At 42.3% G+C, this 21542-nt stretch overlaps 4 protein-coding genes across 7 annotated transcripts in view; 1 reads left to right on the forward strand and 3 right to left on the reverse strand.

Annotated features, from left to right (window-relative positions):
• Nucleotides 1–92: 92 nt before the first annotated feature.
• On the reverse strand, nucleotides 93–6623 carry LOC139101408 (tubulin polyglutamylase TTLL13-like). Its single transcript, XM_070654533.1, has 14 exons — nucleotides 5553–6623; nucleotides 5163–5247; nucleotides 4807–5097; nucleotides 3925–4081; nucleotides 3609–3709; nucleotides 3422–3550; nucleotides 3121–3346; nucleotides 2858–3039; nucleotides 2375–2609; nucleotides 1975–2103; nucleotides 1385–1729; nucleotides 1143–1188; nucleotides 862–1051; nucleotides 93–770 (listed from the first exon to the last, which is right to left on the reverse strand). Exons 1-14 carry the CDS (start codon nucleotides 5803–5805, stop codon nucleotides 719–721), a joined length of 2421 nt encoding a protein of 806 aa, XP_070510634.1. The 5' UTR covers nucleotides 5806–6623; the 3' UTR covers nucleotides 93–718.
• A 201-nt stretch (nucleotides 6624–6824) lies between these two features.
• LOC139113915 (D-aspartate oxidase-like) lies at nucleotides 6825–10301 on the reverse strand. Of its 2 annotated transcripts, XM_070675365.1 has the most exons (9): nucleotides 10101–10301; nucleotides 9300–9712; nucleotides 8679–8918; nucleotides 8272–8481; nucleotides 7899–8124; nucleotides 7610–7680; nucleotides 7412–7529; nucleotides 7136–7237; nucleotides 6825–6980 (listed from the first exon to the last, which is right to left on the reverse strand). In XM_070675365.1, exons 3-9 carry the CDS (start codon nucleotides 8861–8863, stop codon nucleotides 6864–6866), a joined length of 1029 nt encoding a protein of 342 aa, XP_070531466.1. In that variant the 5' UTR covers nucleotides 8864–8918; nucleotides 9300–9712; nucleotides 10101–10301; the 3' UTR covers nucleotides 6825–6863. The 2 variants fall into 2 exon arrangements, with proteins under 2 accessions (XP_070531466.1, XP_070531465.1); XM_070675364.1 differs by lacking the exon at nucleotides 10101–10301 and having other exon boundaries at nucleotides 9300–10043.
• A 1300-nt stretch (nucleotides 10302–11601) lies between these two features.
• Nucleotides 11602–18278, forward strand: Nup44a (nuclear pore complex protein Nup44A). Of its 3 annotated transcripts, XR_011545547.1 has the most exons (9): nucleotides 11602–11848; nucleotides 12012–12168; nucleotides 12240–12501; nucleotides 12585–12818; nucleotides 12901–13188; nucleotides 14398–14619; nucleotides 14884–16332; nucleotides 16428–16586; nucleotides 17827–18278. XR_011545547.1 is itself a non-coding variant. In XM_070654560.1 (6 exons), the coding sequence occupies exons 1-6, from the start codon at nucleotides 11738–11740 to the stop codon at nucleotides 14561–14563; spliced, it is 1218 nt and encodes a 405-aa protein (XP_070510661.1). In that variant the 5' UTR covers nucleotides 11602–11737; the 3' UTR covers nucleotides 14564–14902. The 3 variants fall into 3 exon arrangements, 2 of the variants coding, with proteins under 2 accessions (XP_070510661.1, XP_070510662.1); XM_070654560.1 differs by lacking the exons at nucleotides 16428–16586; nucleotides 17827–18278 and having other exon boundaries at nucleotides 14398–14902; XM_070654561.1 differs by lacking the exons at nucleotides 14398–14619; nucleotides 14884–16332; nucleotides 16428–16586; nucleotides 17827–18278 and having other exon boundaries at nucleotides 11606–11848; nucleotides 12901–14171.
• Nucleotides 17394–21542, reverse strand: part of LOC139101423 (neural cell adhesion molecule 2) — a 188342-nt gene continuing 184193 nt past the window's right edge. The window contains exon 14 of the mRNA XM_070654559.1: nucleotides 17394–21310. Coding sequence (XP_070510660.1) covers nucleotides 21032–21310 — 279 coding nt within the window. The 3' untranslated portion in view covers nucleotides 17394–21031. The remainder of the gene's footprint in view (nucleotides 21311–21542) is intronic.

Consider the following 21542-nt stretch of genomic DNA (forward strand, 5'->3'; position numbering starts at 1 on the left):
GTAACTCGGTCCGATCACGATGTAGAAATTTAAGCGAGAGAGCAACGCACTCAAACTCATGTAGATAGACCCGCACGTGGTGCACAGTATTATTTATTCAAAAACTGCGGTCTATTGTTATTCCGGGCTCGGGAGGGACTTTGAGTTCTCGATTACGTCATAATATTCTCGAAGCACGCGTTCGTCACAAGCCTGGCTGACCGATTGCGGCACGTAAACGCGATAAGGCTAATAAACGTGACGGGGAAGGAAAAACACGCGGGAGGCACAGGCAAGCAGAGGGAGAGAAGCGTCGAAGAGATGCCGCGGCCGACGTGAACGCGATATCACGAACGGGGGCAAAAATCAGCACGCGATAAATTGTTCATAGATTATTTTTTATCATGTGAATACAGAATATATATCAGCAATAAAATTGTTATACATATTATAGACTGACGTCTACGTATGTGTGTGTGTGTGTGCGTGGGTGCGCGAGGATTCATTTCGCGCACACACCGACGCCGCACCCTAATTCCCACTCTTATGCGACGTGTACATGTTCACTTATATATCTATTGTACATATTTATATGGCACTTTAAATAACAAGTCGATACGTTGTTGATTTTTATATTACTGTTCTCTACCTTCAAACCGGCACCGTCCACTTTACCGTGGACGAGTCCCGAGGATTCGCCGGCCTCCCGAATCTTGAATTAATTTTGGTCTCTTCGCGATTAGCGTTCAAGTCTCGGGGAAAATTCAGTCAACGACGTATTTACAACGTTGCTGAAAGATTACTTGGTTTTATTTTAATTTATAGTTATCGATCGGTTTGAAGCCAGCGGGCGGAAATGCTTATCGTGATGTATGAGCTTACTTAGATTTTGCCGAATGAAAAGATTCTCTTCTCTCCAGCGTATGTAACCGCACGGTGTTCGACAGTGTCCTAGCAACGTGCGTTTTCGTTACCCGTCCCATGTTATTAAAGCTTATTTCCTTTGTCCACAATTTTTGCGGTATTCTCGGACGTATGTAAACCACCGCCTCGTTGCACGTTACCAACAAGTCTGAATTAAAGAATTATAACTTCAAGCACTTGCAGAATTAAACGACGACGTGTCCAGAATATTACTCATAATTATAAATATCTCCGCTTACTTTTGTGAGGATTCTTGAAATCGCGTCGATGCTTTACCATTTTGTGCTGAAAGAGAAAGTCACGTCTCTATACATGTATCGAGTAATTAATGTAGATGCATTTTTCTCTCGCTTAAAATTATTAAAAAAAAATTTTTCTTTTTTGCCGCTTCGAAAAGCGTAAAGTATATAAGCCCGAAATGATTTTAATTGAATTTTTTTTTTTGTTTAAGCGATGTCTCCGCTGATAAAAATGTGGTTACTTCGTTCTCTCGGAAGGCACATTGTAGACATTGGTCCACGGCTGGATGCTGCGCTACATCCAGATGGCCGTCACGACGATGAGACTTGTGCGAAGAGGAGCATGTGCCACGGCTCGCGTTTGCATGTAATCCCAGCCTGCCGTACGATCCGTACTTTCTCTCGTCGGCGGGTCGCAGCATCCCGTTTCTCTTCATCGCCACGTATATCTGCTCGAGCATGCCGTAGCTCTTGATGAGAAAATCCCTCTGCGCCAGAGCCGCTACTCGCTCCCTCTCCTCCGACTCCAATATGATTTCAGGCTCGAAGGAGTGCGAGGCGCCGGCAGGAGATCCTTGTTTATCGATCTGCGAAAAGGCAACGATAACAACGCGCCCGCTTTTCCTCCGCCGGGCCGTAGGAAAAAGTTTCGCTCTCCTCATTTAATATTCCATTTAACTTTTCGCCGAGTCGTCGTACTTTAATTTTCTACTCGGACAATTATTCTCTCTAATTTTCGTTAATAGCCTTTTTCTTTTATCGGAGCGGGACGTTTCTTCCTACGAACGACAACTTAATTAAACACGACGATCCTCTATTTTGTTATACTAACGTTTTTCCTCGTCGCACTCGCGGATTTGCCCTTCTCTCGCAGCTTCTTCGGCGCGTTGGAACTTTCAGGGCCTAGTTTCTGCTCGCACCACCTTCCCGCCCGTTTACGCTCTTCCTCCCGGGCTTTTAGCTGAAACAAGCCGGAATGAGAGCGAAACATCGTAATTAACATTTGTACAATACGTCTTGGAAAGAATTATATTGCACATTTTTACGTTACACCGATAAAAGCTTCGCGATATTACACGTATTATGTTCGCGAAAATATATATCCCGTTTTATCTCGCGCGAGAGTTATGCCGGCAATAATTTCAGCGTGACATTAATATGAAAAATTCGTTCTAGGATTCGCCTGTCGATTTCAGAACGTTAAGTTTTCGCAAGTCGAAGAGAAATCCCACCTCGTTCTCCTCCCTTTCCACCCTCGAAGCCTCCTCTCGCGCCCTCGACGCCACCGTGTCTTGGAAAACAGAGAGAGTGGTCTGCTTGAAAAAGGGCTGGTATTTATCCCCGTCAAAGTGCGGATAAATTCTTCGGAAATTGCCCATGTGCTCGTCCTCCCATTGAAACTGCCTCCGCATGTAACTGTCTCGGTTCCTCTCGGATTTTATAAAAGCTGCCGCGTCGTTAATTTGACTGCGCACCGCAACACTTTTATTAATTAACAAGTATTTGCTGCAATAAATTTTATTATTGCCATATATATTTTATATATAATTATTATATCATTACCTTTTTTTAAATATTATCGTCTAAATTATGTTTTTTTTAATCTCACGTTACTGTATTATTTTTCACCAAATAACTATTTTGATATTGACACAGCGAAGATTATCTCTCGTTAGTTATCTAAATTATCACTCTCTCTGATATATTCTACTCGCCTAAGATCCCTCCCGTTCAAGCCTTGCAATAGTCGATCTCTGATTCTCTTCTTATCTTCCTCTATTATTTTTTTCTTATCGTATCGTTGCAGATTTAATATGTCGAAGGTGTCCATGAGCAATCCTTCCTTCACATCTTTATCTATTTGAGCGTCCGTGTGAAAGCTTGGCGAGTGATTTACCTGAGAGGAAAATTTATTAATTATAGAAGATATTCAAAAATTTTTTTTTTTTTTTAATCCCTTGCTCACGCGAAGGTTTACCTCGAGAAGATACGGCTTCAGTCTCCAATCGAGCAGAATATCAAATCCCAGCAATTCGAAGCACGCGCAGGTTTCGTTGTGCATCGAGAAACACGCGTGATAACTGTGCCTCAGCACCGGATACGCCGCGATCACGGTCTTCATCACGACCTCGTCGATTTTGGTCCACATCTCGTCGACGTCGACGCCTTTCAATTTCAGCCATTTGTTCAGCGTCGATATTTTTCTGCAAAAAAGTAATTCGCGGTTGACCCTGGATTATCTTATCGGCAATTACCGTTCGATTCGGTATTACGCGAACCTTTTGCTGCCAATCTCGTCGTCGACGACGTACATTCGGCTGTGCTTGTTGACGGAATAATTCGTCAAATGCATGAACACGTTCGAGATATTGTGGCCGGTCGGCTCCTTATACTTGCTCGTGGCGAATCTGAATTTCAAATATTTATCGGTATACATCTCGTGACTTTTATTAGCTTGTGTCTTACCTCGCGAGCCCTTCGTTGTACATGTAGATTCTGAGAGGATCGCATGAAGTAATTAATACGTAGATACGCAGGTCGAACTTGTATCCATCTATTAAGAAGGGCTAAGGACGCAGAAAAAGAACCGCTATTTTTATACGCGCTTAGTATTGGAAATTCGAAGGGACTTTGAAAGAATCTCGATGCAACGAGAGGAAAGACATGCGGAAGAGGAGGAAAGGACCATTTTTTTTTTTTCTTATTTAAAGTGCAAAGGGTCGGTTAGGCTTCTGTAAAAATCCTGCAACAACTTTCCTCGCAGGTGTAAATTCACTCATACCTTCGCGATGTACACCTGACAGATCAAACGCTCGCTCGGCTTGACGTCCCTTAAGTGTCTCGTTAAATAAATGCCGCGTCCCTGGCAACCCGTGTCCGGTTTGAGGATAAAGGTTCTTGACCTCCGCGTCTTGGAGTAAGCCAACACGTCGCCGTGACTGGAAACCGAAATCCGGAGTTGTATTTTGTTTTTTTTTTGTTTTTTTTCTTTCTTTTTAATTTAATTTTATTTGTTTCCAGAATCTGCTTGCGCCACGCTCTCATTCGGTTTCGGAAAATATTGATTATTCTTTATCACCGTAATGGCGTACCTCTGGAATTTACGACCAGCAACCCGAGAGCGGCCGTACGGAGAAACAAAGCGGAATGGCTCACGCATGGGTGACCCACGCTTGTAAAATACGCAGATAAGGCTCGCCGATCGATAGGTTGCATTCTTTATTTTGACACGTGAAACTGATTCGTAGAATTATCGCGCGATATTTTATCGCGCTGCTTATAATTATTGCTGTTAAGGAAATACGACGGCGCGATATTAAGTTTCAATTACGTTTCGAAACGAAAGACGCGTAAAACGAGCCATATAATTATCATTAAAATAATATTTTATCCGCGGGAGAGATGGATTCTACACATAAAAAATCCCCCTTCCTCCTAAAAAAAAAAAAAAAACGGTACTTTATTTAATCTAACGAGTAACGCTGCTATAAAATTGTGCGATTCAAGTTCCGGTTATTTTATCTCGATGCGCACTTTGAACGGGACAGAAAAAAAAAAGAAAAAAAATTATTAGCTCCGATAATATAAATCTTATTAATTATTTCAAATGTCGTAGTTTCCGTTGACGATTGTAATTGCTATTAATTGTTATCGATCGACTCACTCCGCGGGCAGGCACCAGGTCTTCGGGAAGAAGTTGTAGTCCTTCGGGAACAGCTTCTGCATGCGGTTGAGATTGCGCGCAAGGAGGTCCTTCCGGCATATCTCCGTCATTCCGGGAAAATGATTAACTCTCTGGAATCGTTTCATGTCCTTGATACGGTCCACCCCGACGTTTAGGTCGGTCCAGTAGATATCCCAGCTGCTGTCCTCCGTCACCTCCCGCATCCCGAATCGCGCGGCTACGCGCCTTACCGCGTCGTACTTGCAGCTCGCCGTGCAGATCGTTAAAAATCTGTTTCACCAATATCGAAATTAATTCCTCCCAGCTTTAGACGACGTGAAATTCCGCTCAAGTACCTCCGCTTCCTCTTCCTCCTCGTCCTCGACGTCTCTTCCGCGTTCTCCTTGCGCAGCTTCGAATCGCTACCTTCGCCCAGCGCTCCTATTCGGCAGGTTTTTATCAACGGATCGTAAAATAATGCTCGGCAGTGGTAAAACTCGGGAACTCGAGGCGTATTAAGAAGAGCAGCGTTTTTAGGGCCAATATCAAGTTTCGAAGAGACGTTAAATTGAAACGTTTTATCGGCAATCAAGTTGCCTCGGGGAGGGCGGTGGCAAAAAGTTTTTTTACGCGGGCTCTTCATTACGTTTGCAAATGTACTTTTTCTTTTACGCGCGTTATCATTCTCGTGCGTGATTATTAAAGCGCGTTTTCGAGCTTCGCGCTGAGATTGAACGTTTTGTTACCTGAGTTACTGCCTTTGTCCGTGGCGATTTTCCAATGGCACAGCTCATGGTCGTGCTTGGCAACACCTATTCTGTCGTTTGCGGAAGATGTTACGTCCGGGGAGTTGCACTTCCGGCTTTGAACCTCGGTCTTGCGCTCCTCGGGCTTGCCGACACGTTCGCCGTCTGTCACTCCTTCGTTTCTGCAATCATCGTTTTCGTTCTCGCGCAATGTCGCCGACGAACGCTCGTCGTTGCACTCGACGACGATCATGACTACCGCCGCTTTCTATTATTCGATTATTTCAATTGCACTGCCAGTTAATTTCGCGTCGAACTCGATCTCAGTTTTAATTCCTCCATCTGCCGCGCAAACGCTATAAAAATCTCTCTGATCGTTTGGTAACTTAGTCATATATTTTAAAAAATAAATCTTACGTCTTTTTTTAAATGTATAATTTAAGCTTCTCTAAAATAATACGTATCACTAGATATTAAAAATATAAACTGTGCGTCTTTCTGTGTAAAAAAAAAAAAGAAAAAAAAATCTAAAGAATTTTTTCAGAAGCGTATAAGTGATTAGATTTAATTTTATTTAATTTATATAGAAACTACATTGACAGACGTACCTTGCCGATCTTTCCGTTTAATTTCAACGACGGTGGCTTGCGTTAGATTCTACAGCGAATGTGGGAAGTCTATGCGGCTGATATAGATTGTACTGCGACTGGAGAGACACGCGTCACCGACGGTCTAGCTTTACGCGAACTTACTGCGGCATGGTCGACATGTAAGGCATCCCGGCAAGTTAGTTTGGTGCTTTAATTGCAGCCCGACGACCATATTTAGAAATTGCACAGTTACGGAAGTGATCACGACACGGAAACTTTAAATAGGTTGCTGCACTCCGCGCAGATCGAGTCCCTCCGACCCGCGAACGTTCGCTTTCTTGACGTTTAATTATGTTCCGCGACTTTTTGCCATTGTTATACGAAGCGGGTAGGATCTAAAAGAATTACGAAGCTATCGATCAAGTGTCAGAAAGACACAGCGAAATGGAAACAGAGAGAGAAAAGGTCCTCGTAATGACATCCGTTTCCTCGTGGCGCAGCAATTCAGATTTAATTTAAATATAAAATCCTATTTCAAGAGGAAATAAAAAAAAAAACCCCAAAAATTAATAAAAATATAATTTTTAACGACACAGTTCTCCTGAAATGGTGCAAGAGGAGTGGGTTTGAGCAAGGTTAAACGCCCCGCAACGATGCGGGTAAAAATGCACGAAGGATAAAATAAGAAAAAAAAATGAAAGTTTATTATATGTCCCTGGAGTTACAGTTTCGAGTTTAATTCGGGCACTTTTAAGTTTCTTATCATCGCGACGACGTCCACGGCGCACCCCCAGCTGAGCGTCACGCCACTTCCGCCGTGGCCGTAATTGTGTATCACCTGAAATGTAAGGCACGAAATAAGCGCGTTTAGCGGGAGAAGGCGGCTGTAAAGTTTAGCGGCGCCTGGGACGACGGTGCGTTAAAGTTTAGCTCGATATTACCCCCTTCTCGCCGTATAGTCGGCGGGGTATATAATATTTTACGGCAATTTACCTTGAACTCTTTTCCCGCGGGCGTGCTGAGGCTCTCGTACTCCAGACGAACTCGCGGTCGTCCTGGTCGAAAGCCTACCCATGCGCGTATTGTTTTACTCCCCTGCGGCAGGAATTATGAGCGCAAATTAGCACGAGAGAGATTATCGCTTGTTTAAATTAAAATGCTTTATTTATAAAATTTTCAATTTAATTTTATCCCGCGAGTTAATGTCATTTTATTTGTAATTAATTTAATTTTAATTTTAATTAAAATAAATGGATCTCTCCCGAGTACCTTTAGAGAGGGCATCATGCGAATACATCCGTCGTAAATGTGCTTCGAATCGTCCTCACGAACGGATCGAACGAAATCATTTTCCTGATTCGTGCCACCCATCACAACGTTGTTGACGCTGCGGACAGATATTACAAAGTGATAAAAATCGTTCTCAAAAAATGCGCATTTTTTTAAATATTTTTTTATGTTGCATACTTAGGAATGATGTAATTACAGGCGTCGCCGTCGTTTCTCATCAAACATTGCATCGTCCAAGATGCGTTCACCTAAGCGAATCTCTTTAAATTAGTTTTTATCTAAACGAGAAAGTATTTAAGATAAAAAAAAAAAGCGATGTTGATTTTAATTGCCACAGCTGGAATTTGAATAATTAATTTATAAGAACGTTATTCCTAATATATTCATTTCGAGTGACAAATGACAAAACGAATCGGAGTCCGAATTTGAAAAAGGAAAAAGGTATGCAAATCGTAGTTTCAATTACCCTGTACACCTGACCTCTGATAGGCACTACCGTTTTATCCGCGACGAGTTCCCGGGCGCCGAGCCCGCTGCAGTTTATTATTAGATTGTACCCTTCCTCGGCTAATTGGTGCAACATTTTAATATTCCTCGTCTCCACCCTGCCGCCCAATGCGACGAATTTTTTCATAAGCCACGGCAGCAGCATAACCGGTTCGGCGGTGTAACTTATAAAGCGGTAGCCTTGCCTGAAATCAATTAACTCTGAATCTCGGTAAACGATGAGATAAAACAGTTCGTTCAGAAGGGCGAACGCTTAAAATAATATCAAGGCGGCTTGGTAAGTCCGGCAATTTACGAGGTAATTTTAAGACGTGTTAAAAAAAAAAACGTACGTGTAATTAGACCTGTGCTCGTCACTCAGACGTTCCAGTTCCTTTTTGCTTAAATTCCGGAAGCCATAGACGAGCTTTTTCCATTTTATCTCGACATCTTTGTGGTCGCAGGTGACATTGGTCACAGGTAACAAAGTGACGCCCGTTTCCGACGACAATCCGGTCTTCCACAGCTGCTCGAACCATCGAAACGTGCGGCCGGCCCATCGGCTAAGACCCACGCAATTTATTATTGCACATATAGATTAATTAAATAAAATACCTCGCGAGTGATCCGTCCACACTCGCGCGGCGTATATCAGCGATCAAACGCGAGGGGAATTTAATGTCACTGTTTCTCGAAAGATTTCTTGAGCGTAACGCGCAACTTTACTTCCGTTTTCTTTGGGTACATACAATCGACTCACATTATATCCTCGGCAGATGTGTCGCCGAGAAGATAAGGGCTCCATAAACCAGCACTTCCGTCACCGGTGGTGTTAGGCGAGAACTCATTGGCGAAGATCTTGACGTCGTAACTCGGAAAAGCGCTTTTCACCGCAAACGCGCTCGTTACTCCTATTACACCGGCGCCCACGACGGCGACGCGCATTTTCCTCTAATTTTCCGCGGATTTACGGCCGGCAACGATTGCAGATGCTGCTTCCCTGCAATCACCGCGAGGAGTTAATTTAACGACATCGGTTACAATACGTTGAAGCGTGATAATATCTATTTTTACCTGATAACAAAAATTATATCTGTTTACGTAACCCAAAATATCGTATTTACGTGTTGGTATATTAAACAGCGAACCATTAAGTTTGAGCTTCACTTATTGGAGAATTTTTAATTAAAAAAAAAGAATAAAAAAACCTGAAAAATAGTATGACAAACTCTACGATTTTATCAATTTAAACCGAGGATTTATAAGCGCGACAAGGGGAAAAAAAAACAAGTCCGCAGTATAATATGCCCGACAGTTACTGGGAGATAATTTATACTTTAGATAATTAGCTTCGAAAAATTCGTCGCGCGATCGAACTTACCGAAAGCGATTCCTCTTGCCTTCCTGTTGTGCGATCGCAGGAAAGAATCACGGTCTCGACTTGATGAAGAACGTCACCGCGAAATGGATCATTCCCTCGGCGTGTTCCTCATGCAAATTGCATCGCTATCGACGACGACTGACAGCGCGTAAAAAAAAAAATGCAACGAGGTCGCGGATTGATAATTCGGCGAGTCGGGAGAGGATCTCTTTGACGTTGCGCCGCGTCATCGAGATCTCCGTCGAGTGAAACGTTTCTCTATTACGAGTTAACCGAACGAGATGCTGCAGGCGCAATCGAAACGATGGCTAATCACCGGTTGATCGAAACGATTGAGGCACGCAATTTTTTTTTCAGTCCCGCAAACGGAAAGCGAACGGCGCCTCCGCGACTCTAATTTTCCGCGCAGCTATCTATAATAATATTAATATTAAATTAATGTCTCGGCAAATACTTTCTTGGTCCTCCTTGTTTCTCTCCTGAATTTTCACCACGTGAACGAGCACACATATTCGCGGTAACCTATATTCTAGCATAATGCCTCGTAACGACACGGCTATGTTATGCTGGAATATGGGATCCGCGAAGAGCGTAGCACGGAAAATCTTTTCTCCAGCTGGACGATTATGTCGCGCCTTACTGTGGATAAACGGAGCATAATACTTGCAGCGGTATTTTGCAAAGTTCTTACACTCTGTTTACCGACAGCACGACGTGCATGTTTTTGCAGGGGAAAAAGACCCGGACAAATTCTACCAGCTTCACCGCCGAAGATAATTCTCAATCATTAATTATTTTTACCTCCGACACACCGCGATCACTTTCGCACCTAATCTAACGGTCACTGTGCAAAAAGAAAAAAGAAATAATAAAACGTTGCAAGAAGTTCGATTTGTCGCAGAGAAAATGTCAAAGTTTCAATTTTAACAGAACTATTTTTTCTTTTTTAGAACGAAGCAACCGGCCCGGGACAGAAAGAAACTTCTCACGGCTCGATCTCGGCGCCGACTCGAAGGCGCGAAGTGTCGTATCTCACACACAAGACGACTGACCGAAGTGCCTGATGACACTCCACGATAGGGAGTATTTATTTACACCGTATGGAAGTACCCTAGACATAATACAGCCCGGAAATGCGATAAAGGGTGAGTGGGTGATGGTGATGCTAGGACCCAGTGCCTCTCTTCCCGATGTATTAATATTTGAGGGAATTTCTTTTAATATTACTTCGCGCCGGGATCTTTTTAGGTTATCGCGACAAGGATTTATTTAAATACAAACTCTTTCTTTTTTTAACACGTATTCACTAATAAAGAGCTTTTCCTTTAAAAAGTCATTAATATTATTTAAATAAATAATGAACTGAAATGTAATATAAAAAAATATTTCTAAACGTTTTGGCGTTCGAAAGTTTAACGCAAACGGCAGAGAAAATAGCAAATTAAATTCAAAGTGCGTACACTTTGTTTTTTATATATGTTATTACGCGGTTAAATTTGTAATGACGGATCGTTACCTATACTGGGATTTCGTGATAATCACTGTTGCCATGCGATAATGATGGCTCGTTCGGTGCTATTGTTCGAGATCCGCGAAAACGTCCTGGTCATTATCGCGATACACCTGATCGCGCACGCTGGCGATCGGACGGGGCGACCATGGAATACGTTTGCATCTGCAATTGCACGAGAATGAGATAGTCTCGGATAACGGACACCACATGAACGGGTCAAAGTGTTATTCGAAACCTCCTTCGGCCAGGCAGGCGACTTTCGCACTATGCCGCACCGGTTAGCTGCCCTGAAAATTTTTTTATAATGCGACCTTTTAATTTATTAATGTGTAATATTTAAAATAAATTAAACAGTAACGCAAAAATAATGATTACGATATCCGATTTTAATATTAATTTAATTGAAAATAATTTAATTAATAATATTGCATTATAAATTAAAATCAAATTTTTTTATTTTATTTCTATTAATTAATTTCCAATTACGTTTAATTAAAAAAAAAAGAAAAGAAAAAAAATAAAGGTTACATTTTCGTTTAAAAATCGAAAACTTCGTGTTAAGAATATTAATTTAATTTATAAATAATAGTTTACGTTTTAACATGTAATATAAATATTTGCGAGGCGTAATAAAAGAAAATCAATATTTAATTTAATATATAAAATATTCAATAAAGTTAATATTTTTAAAATAATTGAAAAAATATTAAATTAATATTTTTAATTTAATTTAAAAGAAAAAATTAGTTTTATAAATCGGTGAAAAGATGTCACCACTGTTCACTTAGTTTTCACACGCACACTTCCGTCAAACGCCGACACGGATGGACACGACGCACATTGAATCATAACCTTTAGCGCGTGGCGCGTTTGGTAAACAATCTCGCGCGCGAGTTGCCGTCACGCGGCATTAATTACATTCGCGATGTACGAGGCGCACAGCATCAACGCGGAGCACAAAGATCTCATCCACGACATCGCCTACGATTACTATGGGGAACGAATGGCGACCTGTTCCAGTGATCAATTTGTAAAGGTAAACCAAGACGCGCATTGTATGTAAATCCAATTTTTTTCCTCCGTTTCTTTATTCCAGCCACTAAGTCGCATGTATAGATACTGGATATTTTATTTAGAATTGTCTGACGACGAGTCTGTATCAATATGCGCAATTTTTTACATAAATAAAAATGTTGCAGGTTTGGGATGAAGATGAACACGGAAATTGGCACTTGACTGCTTCCTGGAAGGCACACAGTGGCTCGGTATGGAAGGTCACCTGGGCCCATCCGGAATTTGGCCAAGTACTTGCTACTTGCTCATTTGATCGTACCGCCGCAGTTTGGGAAGAGATTGGTACAGTCTAGAGACCTCAGTTTATTAATTCTTTTGTACTTTTAAGCTCATGCCTTTTTTTTTTTTTACAGCGGGCGAAGGTTCTGGACCAGAAGCACGGGGGAGTAAGCATTGGATTAAAAGAACTAATTTAGTTGACTCGCGTACCTCTGTCACAGATGTTAAGTTTGCACCAAAGACATTGGGCCTTCTGCTGGCCACTTGTAGCGCAGATGGATTTATTCGGATATATGAGGCACCAGATATTATGAATTTGAGTCAATGGACGTTACAACACGATATAAACTGCAAACTTTCGTGTAGTTGCCTTTCGTGGAATCCATCTCTCTCGAGGTAAATGCACGATTACCTTTCTTTATTTTTTAAAATTATGTTTAATTATCTAAGGAACAAGATAAATAAAATATGTGTTTTAGATTGCATCCTCCCATGATAGCAGTCGGTAGCGATGATCCTAATCCTACACTTGGAGCAAAAATCTTTATTTACGAATATTCAGAGAACAGTAGACGTTGGGTCAAGGCTGAAACCCTGTCGAGCATTACAGATGCCGTTTACGACATTGCATTTGCACCTAATCTAGGCAGAAATTTCCACACGTTAGCCATAGCCACAAAGGATGTAAGAATAGTTACTTTAAAACCGACAGAGTAAGTAACAATGGTTCAAGAGTATCGAAAGAAATTCAGATTGAAAGGTACGAGTATGTTGGATTTTTTTTTTTTTTTTCAGGGAGAGTACACAGACTGGTGTGTCCCATTTTGAAACAAATGTGGTTGCCCAGTTCGACGATCATTACTGTACCGTTTGGCGTGTCAGCTGGAACTGCATGGGAACAATTTTAGCGAGTTCCGGCGACGACGGCTGCGTCCGTTTGTGGAAGGACAATTTCATTAACCATTGGAAATGCATCTCTGTCCTTAAGGGAGATGGCATTCCAGCTCAGGGTGCTGAAACTCCCATAGTGGCAACCCCGCCGAGTTCGTCTACGCCTGCTCAACAGATGCCGTCTACCACCAGGTACTACAAACTGGGTACCATCAGTCACCCAAGTCAAGTACCTTGGCATTAGAGGATCTAATCAATTTTTTTTTAGAAATAGATCATCACGAAAATTTACAGAATAGTATATCGTGAATTATTTTGTGTATATTGACGTGCCAGTTTTTGTTAGATAGCAAATAGGAAACGCACTATCGTTGTCACGAAACTTGTGATTCATCTATGTTCTCCATCCATCTTTATTTTAATTTTTATATTTATAATTTGCTGGACGTTGCAAAGCGCACACTACACGCGCCACTTTAGCTTTTAGCGATTGATTTAATCTTCGTTGGAGCCAAAGCACGATAACTTATCGCTTAGAAGTTGTTAAACTACAATTTCTTGATATATTTGCTCTCGCAGCACAAAGTAAGGTAAGCGAGAGAACACATCAACGCAAAAAAGAAGCAACAATTAAATCAGTACGTTTCTTCTTTCGAGAAAGGAGATAATTATTTTTATCGTGCCTTTTAGATTTGTTTACTAAAACAATTACACGTGTGTGTATTCTGTGATAAATGAGTTGTTTGTTTGCTAAATCGATTAATTCCGCAAATTAAAATATGGAAAGTTTATTTTAAATATAGAAAGTTAAACCATCAATAAAGTGCTTTAGCACTAACATTAAAAAAAAAGTTGGAAATATGGAATTAATCGCTCTGACTTATAAACAACCTCAAATATTGCACTAGTATGACCACACCTATCACTTTTATTTCATTGGAATTATTGTTTTATTGTTTAAACTGTTGCAACATTGACCACACAAAATAGTTCGTACATAGTATAAAATATACAGATGACTTTCGAGGATATGGGTGGAGGATATGATATAGCGTATGTCATAATACATATTTAAATTTTGAGAAGTTATTTTTTTCGTAAATTTACTCTATAATATAAAAGGCGTTTAAAAAGACTTGTAATACATTTTCCATTAATAAATACTGTTTGCATCACGAGTATCTCTTCATTTTCTCCCCCCTGTTCTGCCAAAGTATGAAATGTACCGCTTTTTTTCCACGATATGTGTGCAATGGGAAATATTCGTGATTTTGCTTTTTTTAATGATGTTTTATAAACGTTCCCATTTCAATTTGCTAAATGACGGACTTATTTTGTTAGTGTCAGCGCATTTTTTTTTTCCACTCGCCTGCTCTTAACTAATCTCTGTTACCGTTTCAGGACTGTAAGCATAGCCACGGTCACGGCGGAGAAGCCGACCACTACCGTCGTGTGCAGTAACAAGTGGCAAGCGCCCGTTATAAAGGGACGCTTTAGCAAATCCGTGTGGCTAGGAAATCCAAGCGAACCGACACCACCGTTGCTGCCGATCGTAGCAAAGAAATAGCTCTGGAGTCGTCCGTGATCTAGTAATGTGATTTAGAAATAAGCATGGTACTTAGCGTAAGTACGATAACACATGTCGATACTGATTTTAGCTCGATTGTGATAACGCATATCTCTTACGAGACTGTGCGACATTTATTTTCGCTTATGTACAATGCGTGTCACAAATTTTTTTTTTTCTTTATTTTTTGTTTTGTTTTTTTTTCTTTAATTAGGGATATGTCGATTAATTTTACGAATCAATTAAATTAACATGGATCTCTCGTGTGCGAAAACAATCTTTTATTACAGTGTAGTAATTGCTGATAAATATATTTTTAGAGGTCTGATTGGAAACGAATTATTTGGACTATTTTTTATTTGACGTGCGCATACATCAATCGTTTCTCTGTTCGAGGAATGTCAATTGACTCACCACGAAAACAACTCGCGGTGCGTGGACTTAATTTTCTGCGGCGGTAAATAAGAATGTGTATGTACGTACAATATATGTCATATTTTTATTCACTGCGTATATGAAATTGCAGCAAACGAAGGTAGCTTCAAAGCCATTTGGATTGAATTCGTCGGATGCATTCAGATCACTTTCCGTCATTGAATTGCGCAATGCACGTCGAAGTCGCGTGAAAGGTCTCCGAAAGAAGTTACACGGATTTAACGTTTCCAAACGGGAAACAGAATTGATAGAATATCGCGTAATTAACGCGCGTTAATGTGTCACCGGTGAATATATGTTGAGAGCTAATGGCGTTATTAACCGAACCGGTGAGAAAGAGCGTTTTCGACGTGGTGCAATATAATCTTCGCGCCACCGACTGCGTAAGTCGCTACTGTTTGAGCCACTTTATGCCCACTTGCAATTAGGAATTTTTAATAAAAACAGCTGTAATAATAATAGCACCGACAATGTTGTAAGAGTTCCACGTGGAAAATAACCGTTTAGCATTGTGCAATATTAAATGTTAAACGGCGCTAAAAAGCCAAGGAAACTTACGCGGCTTCTCTCTGGAAATGTACGTCGCGTATTCTTTCAGAAAACTTACATTACGCGAGTTGTTTACTTCGGGGAGTACCGCGGGTCTCGCGAAGCTCTGCAAAAGGTGGGTATCGTAAATTATACGCATCTCGGACTTTCATAATCGCGGCCGGTAGTGATCCGCGAGCGTTTCATCGCACCGCGAAAGGCATTAAATGCAACTTGGGAAATTACGGCGGCAATAAAGCTTAACGTGATGGATAAATATCAGAAATAATTTAAGTTTTTTTTTTTTTTTTTTTTTTTTTTGTTAAAAGAAACAATACTTACTTTATTTTTTACCAACATTCTTATTTTATTTTTAATTACATGACCGATAAGAATATTTTCTATTTATTTTGTCGCACTTTCTAGAGAATGGAAGATATTATTCAGGATCTGCGCGTAGATTACGACGACATGCTCATCACAGGACTCCTTCTCGTCTACCCGACGCATTACATCCACGTGCTGGAGGTACCAGAGTGTTTCACTTAAAATAAATTAGCGCCTGTTTGAATTGCAAAGCCTGCAATTGTGGGATTTTTCTTTCGTGCTCGCGACTCTCGTTTTCGATCCATTCGCTCGTCGTTGTTTCCCGAAGCGCGAGATGGAAATAAGGCGGAGATTTGCTCTCTCAATAGGCGTGGGAAGATATCATTTACAAGCACTATGAGCTCGTGTACGCCACGGACGGTGATGAATGCAAATTTGGGAAAGCGATTCCCCTGCCATCCTACCATCACGTTCATCAGGTCGGTAGCATATTTCCATTAAAAAATAAAATTAATAATAAAGAAAAAAAAAAAAAAAAAAAGGATAGCATGTATAATATATATTGCTTTTGCAGAGGTTCTTCTCAGATTGGTGGCACGTCTACGCGACACCGCCGACGTTGATGGGAACGCCGGAGGCTCGCACGCTGGACGACGTTCTAAAGCAGGTCTCAAACTGTCTAATAAAAGTCTACACCCTGTGCGAGTGCATCGCGAACGCGATGCGTGAAAAGGTGCGCAATTTCTGAGGGAGGCATCCCGGGCTTTGTGAGCACGTCGGATCGAGATCTGACGGGCCCTCAAAGAATTATTCGCGAGAGCGAAGGGATGACTCAGAATCCGGCATGCCGGGTGTGTAAGGTCGGAGAATTTCCCCGTTCCGCCCCCGTGAACGTCGGTCTCATTCGATTTTACAGTCGATCGACGCTCAAGACGCGTTACGAAACTTGGAAGACAAAGCGGGCCGGTATCTCCCTGAGCGCACGGTCCTCGAGTTCCTCTTAAACGTGAGCGCGCCGGCACTCAAAACCGTCGTGGAGTATTTGCAAATGTATTCAGACGCGTCGCCGAACGCGCTGTGGGACGGTAAGAGAAATTACACGCGCACCCGGTAAGCAAAACGTTATCTGTACTGGCCGGCAGGTCGTATCAGCAGATTTCAGCGGCGTCAACTTGGGCGCGAATCCTGCCAGAGTCTGCCAGTATAATTTGACAGCAAGCTGTCAGTGAAAATCGAGGAAACTCTGCCGTTTCCGTAATCATTTAAATGGGGCCGTACGCATAATGAAATGGAATAATAAATTAGTGGAAAACGGCAGATTCCGCCGGTATCTACGTCGTCATATCTTTATTTCTGCTGGCATTCTGCTGATAATTTTATACCTAACATTTGGTAAAATCTCCTCTGGCAGGTTGGTGCGTTAATTTCTAGTTTAATAAAGATTACGTATTTACAGGATTAAATCGTGGGCCGTCGGGGGAAAAAAAAAGAAAAAAAAAAAGTTTACTGCCGAGAGCTGCGATAATAAAAGGAACCGACGTTTGAATAAAAACGATTATTTATTTCAGAATATTTACAATATCAAAAAAACGTTCTGGTATGGAGTACATGAGACTCGTGTGTTGTCTGTGTGTCTCTGTGTGTCGGAGATAGTCCTAAACTAAGTACATATACAAACTTCAATTCTTCGCACAAGCGGCGGCTGGTCAAGTCCGGTCTCAATGTTACGGTATACAGGCAGTGACGCGTACGTACAGAACAGTGCGAAAATTCACTCTTAGTCTTAAAAAAGAAAATAAACGATCGTATTCTCTTGGCGTGTCGTGTTTCCGGCCGGTACTTAAAATACGAGCGCGATCGAGGCGGTGGAGATTAATCTGGTCCGGCGCGCGAGGAGTCTGCGAAGTCCGACATCTCACGTTGATCTTTCAGCGCTGGCTGCGGACCAACTTCAACCCTTGTCATTTTTGCAGATAACAACGTCTGGCCACCGCCCTGCGACGTCACGCCTCGCGACGTGTTCCCCGCGACGTGGCCCCATCGGGAGGCCCCAGGTTATCCGGACAGCGAAAAGTAGACGTGCCCCCGAAAGCCAACTGTCATCGGCGAGATGGGGAAAAAATCGACGGTTTGTCTTCGACTTTCTTCTGTTCTTTTCTTGGGTTCAATCACATGTGCAAAAAGAAAAAAAAAATAATAATAATAAAATAAAATAAAATAGAACGAGTAAAACCTTCCTCACACGATCGTGCCTCGTTAGCAAAAGATTCTGCTGTTATTTATTAAAAAGTTCACATGGTTCTCGTAGGATAGTGCGTATATATAGTGATCACATGTACGAACAAAGTATAGAAAAACTTTGGCAGTTCGGATCCGAGTTTTATTGTACGTTTTTTTCTCTCTCTTTGTGACATTTCCCCGTCGTCGCAGAACCTCTTTGCCGCGACGTCCTTTTACATTGCATACGGTTACAATTTCTATTTGTGCAAAAGTTATAACAAGGGGAATACGGGGGGAAAAAGGGGGTAAGAGGAGGGTGGGAGAAACGCGCGCATCAGCTGTGTCTCAACGATTACTAAAAATTCTCTTCGATAATATACACTCACAATGTTCCGACATCAATTCCATTAATGGCAGTAATAATAATAATAATCAACGATTTATTTCATCTTTAATGTTAAATAGATCTTCACGGGAGCGACGCATTAACGTAACGGCCAAGCGAACTCGGGGAACGGCGTGTTCGCTCTGGAAATATCCGTGATAGCTTCTACGGCTCGTAAAACCTTCGACCCCGCCGTTCTCTACGTTTCCTTACACATCGAATAATTCCCTAAGTATCCTCTCTCAATAACCGTCGTTTCCCTCGGCAAGCGGAAACGCGCTCCGCTCGTGTGCAGAAACCGTCCCCTTTGCATATTGCATTTGCAAGCACGTGTATAACAAACTTCAACGACGACGCGACTGCAAACAGTCACAACCTACATTCCGTTTATGGTCAATTTGACGCGAATCTAGTAGACGAATACTGTGCTGTCTCAACGAAACTCTCGGCGGTGTGGCCGCACCGAAAGGTACAGAGACCGCCACTCCGTCCACTCCGAGGACAAAACTCACTTACGAAGAGACAAACAATCGCGCTTAATAATTAAAATTGCGAAAAGAGCAACGAAATGAAGTTAACTTTTCTCACCTGAGAGAGCCTCGCCTCGAATTCCTGATCTAGGTTTACTAAAAGTAGATCGATACCACTGCCTCGGCCAGCGTGAGATGCGCTACAACTTCGGTAAAAAAAAAATTATATGTATATATATATATCGTCTCGCGGTAAATTAATTATCATTACGTTATCGAGTTCTAGAACGATTAGATACACGTCGATCTTACTTAAGTACAATATGGAAACATCGAAAGATATATCTCTCTTCTCGTTTCGCCGTGCAAAGTGCATTGCCAATTGTCACATGAGTCCTTGCAGTCGCAACAGGATCGTCGCGTGTTCCGAGCGCAATTTCATACGCGAAAAATCAATCTACACAGATTGCGATCGGAGCGAATCGCGAATGTTATCGCCTTGTGAGAGAAGGAGAGATCTTTAACGCGCGTCTCACATAACGGAGTTGAAATGCATCGCCCAGTAATCGATATTAACGAGAAGGCTGCAATTTTTTTTTTTTTTTTTATCTTACCCTTCGCAGATTAGAGAGGCCCGGTAATGCCCGGCGACTCAGGTTGCCCCAGTCGACGAGATTATCCTTGTATCGTACGGAGGATATGACGAGGCGCCCTTCGATGAGCTCTCGTTTCTCTTCTCCTTTCTTTTATTATTTTAAAAGTTACACGAGATACAGAGAAGCCGAGAACCTCCGCCGAATAAAGGTACCAACGAGATTCATAAGCGTCGAAAACAGGCGGCATGTTAGAAGCGCTATCGCGATTACTTTACCATTTTTTTTTTTTTTTTTAAGGGCGCAACTCTCAGGGGCGTTCTCTCCCTATATAGAGTAAGATTCAAGACTTTGAAAAAACAACGTTCATCATACTCGGTACATTTACTTCGAAGGAAGTCATTATTTTATACATTGTACAAGAGATACTTAATATTACGGTGAAATCCAGAATCCTGCAGACTGAGACGAAAGCGCGACGGGGATTCCTCTTTTCATTTTTTTTTTTTCCTTCTTCCCTATCTATTTCTCCTGCCTCCTTCTTCCCCTTTCGTCTCATTACTTCGCCGCTCTCCGCATGCTTCGTTTCGCACTCGATTCTCGCGGATGGAGATACAAACGATATGTCTCTGACAACTTCGCCTCCCGTTCCTCTCTCCCGTAGCCGCGAGAGTCCCGCTTTCGCGTTTACCCGTTGTCAGCGTTATAAATAATTACGCCGCGCGCGCGGCATGACGCGACGATGATGATCATCCCCCTCAGTGTACGTTATTCTGGTCTGGCGCCTCCTTGGCGACTTTAACGCATATACATATTTATACTTACATCGACTAGACAAATTGTACAAGTGTTGTGTTCATAGTAAAAGTGGGAATTAAATTGGTAATATACGCGACTCGTACAAAATATCATCCGTGTTTCGAGGTATGTACAGGAATATGTGCGGCGGGCTCGCGCGCGCACCAACGCTTTCGTAAATTCACTCTTTACCGTAAATGAGGCGCCCGGTCGTGGGGCTCGTTCACGAGGCTACGCACGAGATGAGAGAAGCCGGCAGGGGCCAACCGGTGTCGGGGCGTTCGTCGTTCTTCAGCGTAAAAAGGGCACTTGATTCAACAGAGAGACGTAAATCGTGACGTTTGTCATGGAGTGGAAACGTAAACTCGTCGAACTCGAACCGGCTCGCACCGTCTCGAACGACACAGGCGTCAGGAGGGACGTCTCAGTTTGGCGAAAGGAATCATCCCTGTATGAATCGTCGAAAGAAGGATCACCTTGACTTTCCCTTCTACGTAGCGATAATAATTGTCTAAAACGTCTTCTGCAAACTTTAATCAAACTAGGTTTTCCTAAGGGACGTTCTAATCTCCGCGCGGTCTGCAGACGTCCCTTGAACGTGTCCTGGACGTTCGCGTGGCCCGGGATCCGCGGCTGTCTCGCAGATCAACGACGGCGTGACTCACAGCAGTTCGCTCACGCTGCAGGTACAGGCCCCGTGCTGAGGGTAGGGTCACACAGAGCTTTCCCTCTTGGCCATCACCACCGGCGTGCCTATCGTCACGTCCTTCTGCGCCTGGACCGTCGGGCAGCATTGCCCGGGCACTCGTGCATCGCAATCCTTCGTCGGCAACGTACCGCTTGGACAGGTTCTGGCGACGACGCCCAGACTGGTGTACAACATCGGAGGACTCATTGTCATCGACATCGATTGAACACTCTGGCTGGGCCAGTGTTGCCTGGGCAGGGTACAAACGCCGCTCTCGTAGACGTCGCCCACCATCGGTTGAAACTGAAACGCGTCACTCATCATTCAGGTATCTAATCGAACCGAAATCAATCGTGCAAAGTCGTAATTATTTAGAGGCAAGAATCGAAGAGAATGTTCTTACAAGATATTTTATCATATCATTTAGCTTAATTATTTCATGTAATTGTAGAAGCGATTCCTTTCGATATGATTGTTATCAATGTAAGCTACTGTGTTGTTTCCGCAAATATCTATGAGATATTTGCAATGCACG

Source organism: Cardiocondyla obscurior, linkage group LG03, assembly GCF_019399895.1.
Source record: "Cardiocondyla obscurior isolate alpha-2009 linkage group LG03, Cobs3.1, whole genome shotgun sequence".
Taxonomy (NCBI): domain Eukaryota; kingdom Metazoa; phylum Arthropoda; class Insecta; order Hymenoptera; family Formicidae; genus Cardiocondyla; species Cardiocondyla obscurior.

Excerpts from the sequence above, each read along its gene's own strand:
- LOC139101408 (XM_070654533.1), bottom strand. The coding sequence starts at position 5,805 with ATGATCGTCGTCGAGTGCAACGACGAGCGTTCGTCGGCGACATTGCGC. Across the intron at positions 3,347-3,421 it reads GACGAGATTGGCAGCAAAAG|AAAAATATCGACGCTGAACA; the intron begins GTTCGCGTAATA and ends ACTTTTTTGCAG. Across the intron at positions 1,052-1,142 it reads TTTCAAGAATCCTCACAAAA|ACTTGTTGGTAACGTGCAAC; the intron begins GTAAGCGGAGAT and ends TCTTTAATTCAG.
- LOC139113915 (XM_070675365.1), bottom strand. The coding sequence starts at position 8,863 with ATGCGCGTCGCCGTCGTGGGCGCCGGTGTAATAGGAGTAACGAGCGCG. Across the intron at positions 7,681-7,898 it reads TCAGAGGTCAGGTGTACAGG|GTGAACGCATCTTGGACGAT; the intron begins GTAATTGAAACT and ends AGATTCGCTTAG. Across the intron at positions 7,238-7,411 it reads GCATGATGCCCTCTCTAAAG|GGGAGTAAAACAATACGCGC; the intron begins GTACTCGGGAGA and ends TTCCTGCCGCAG.
- Nup44a (XM_070654560.1), top strand. The coding sequence starts at position 11,738 with ATGTACGAGGCGCACAGCATCAACGCGGAGCACAAAGATCTCATCCAC. Across the intron at positions 12,169-12,239 it reads CGCAGTTTGGGAAGAGATTG|CGGGCGAAGGTTCTGGACCA; the intron begins GTACAGTCTAGA and ends TTTTTTTTACAG. Across the intron at positions 13,189-14,397 it reads CAGATGCCGTCTACCACCAG|GACTGTAAGCATAGCCACGG; the intron begins GTACTACAAACT and ends TTACCGTTTCAG.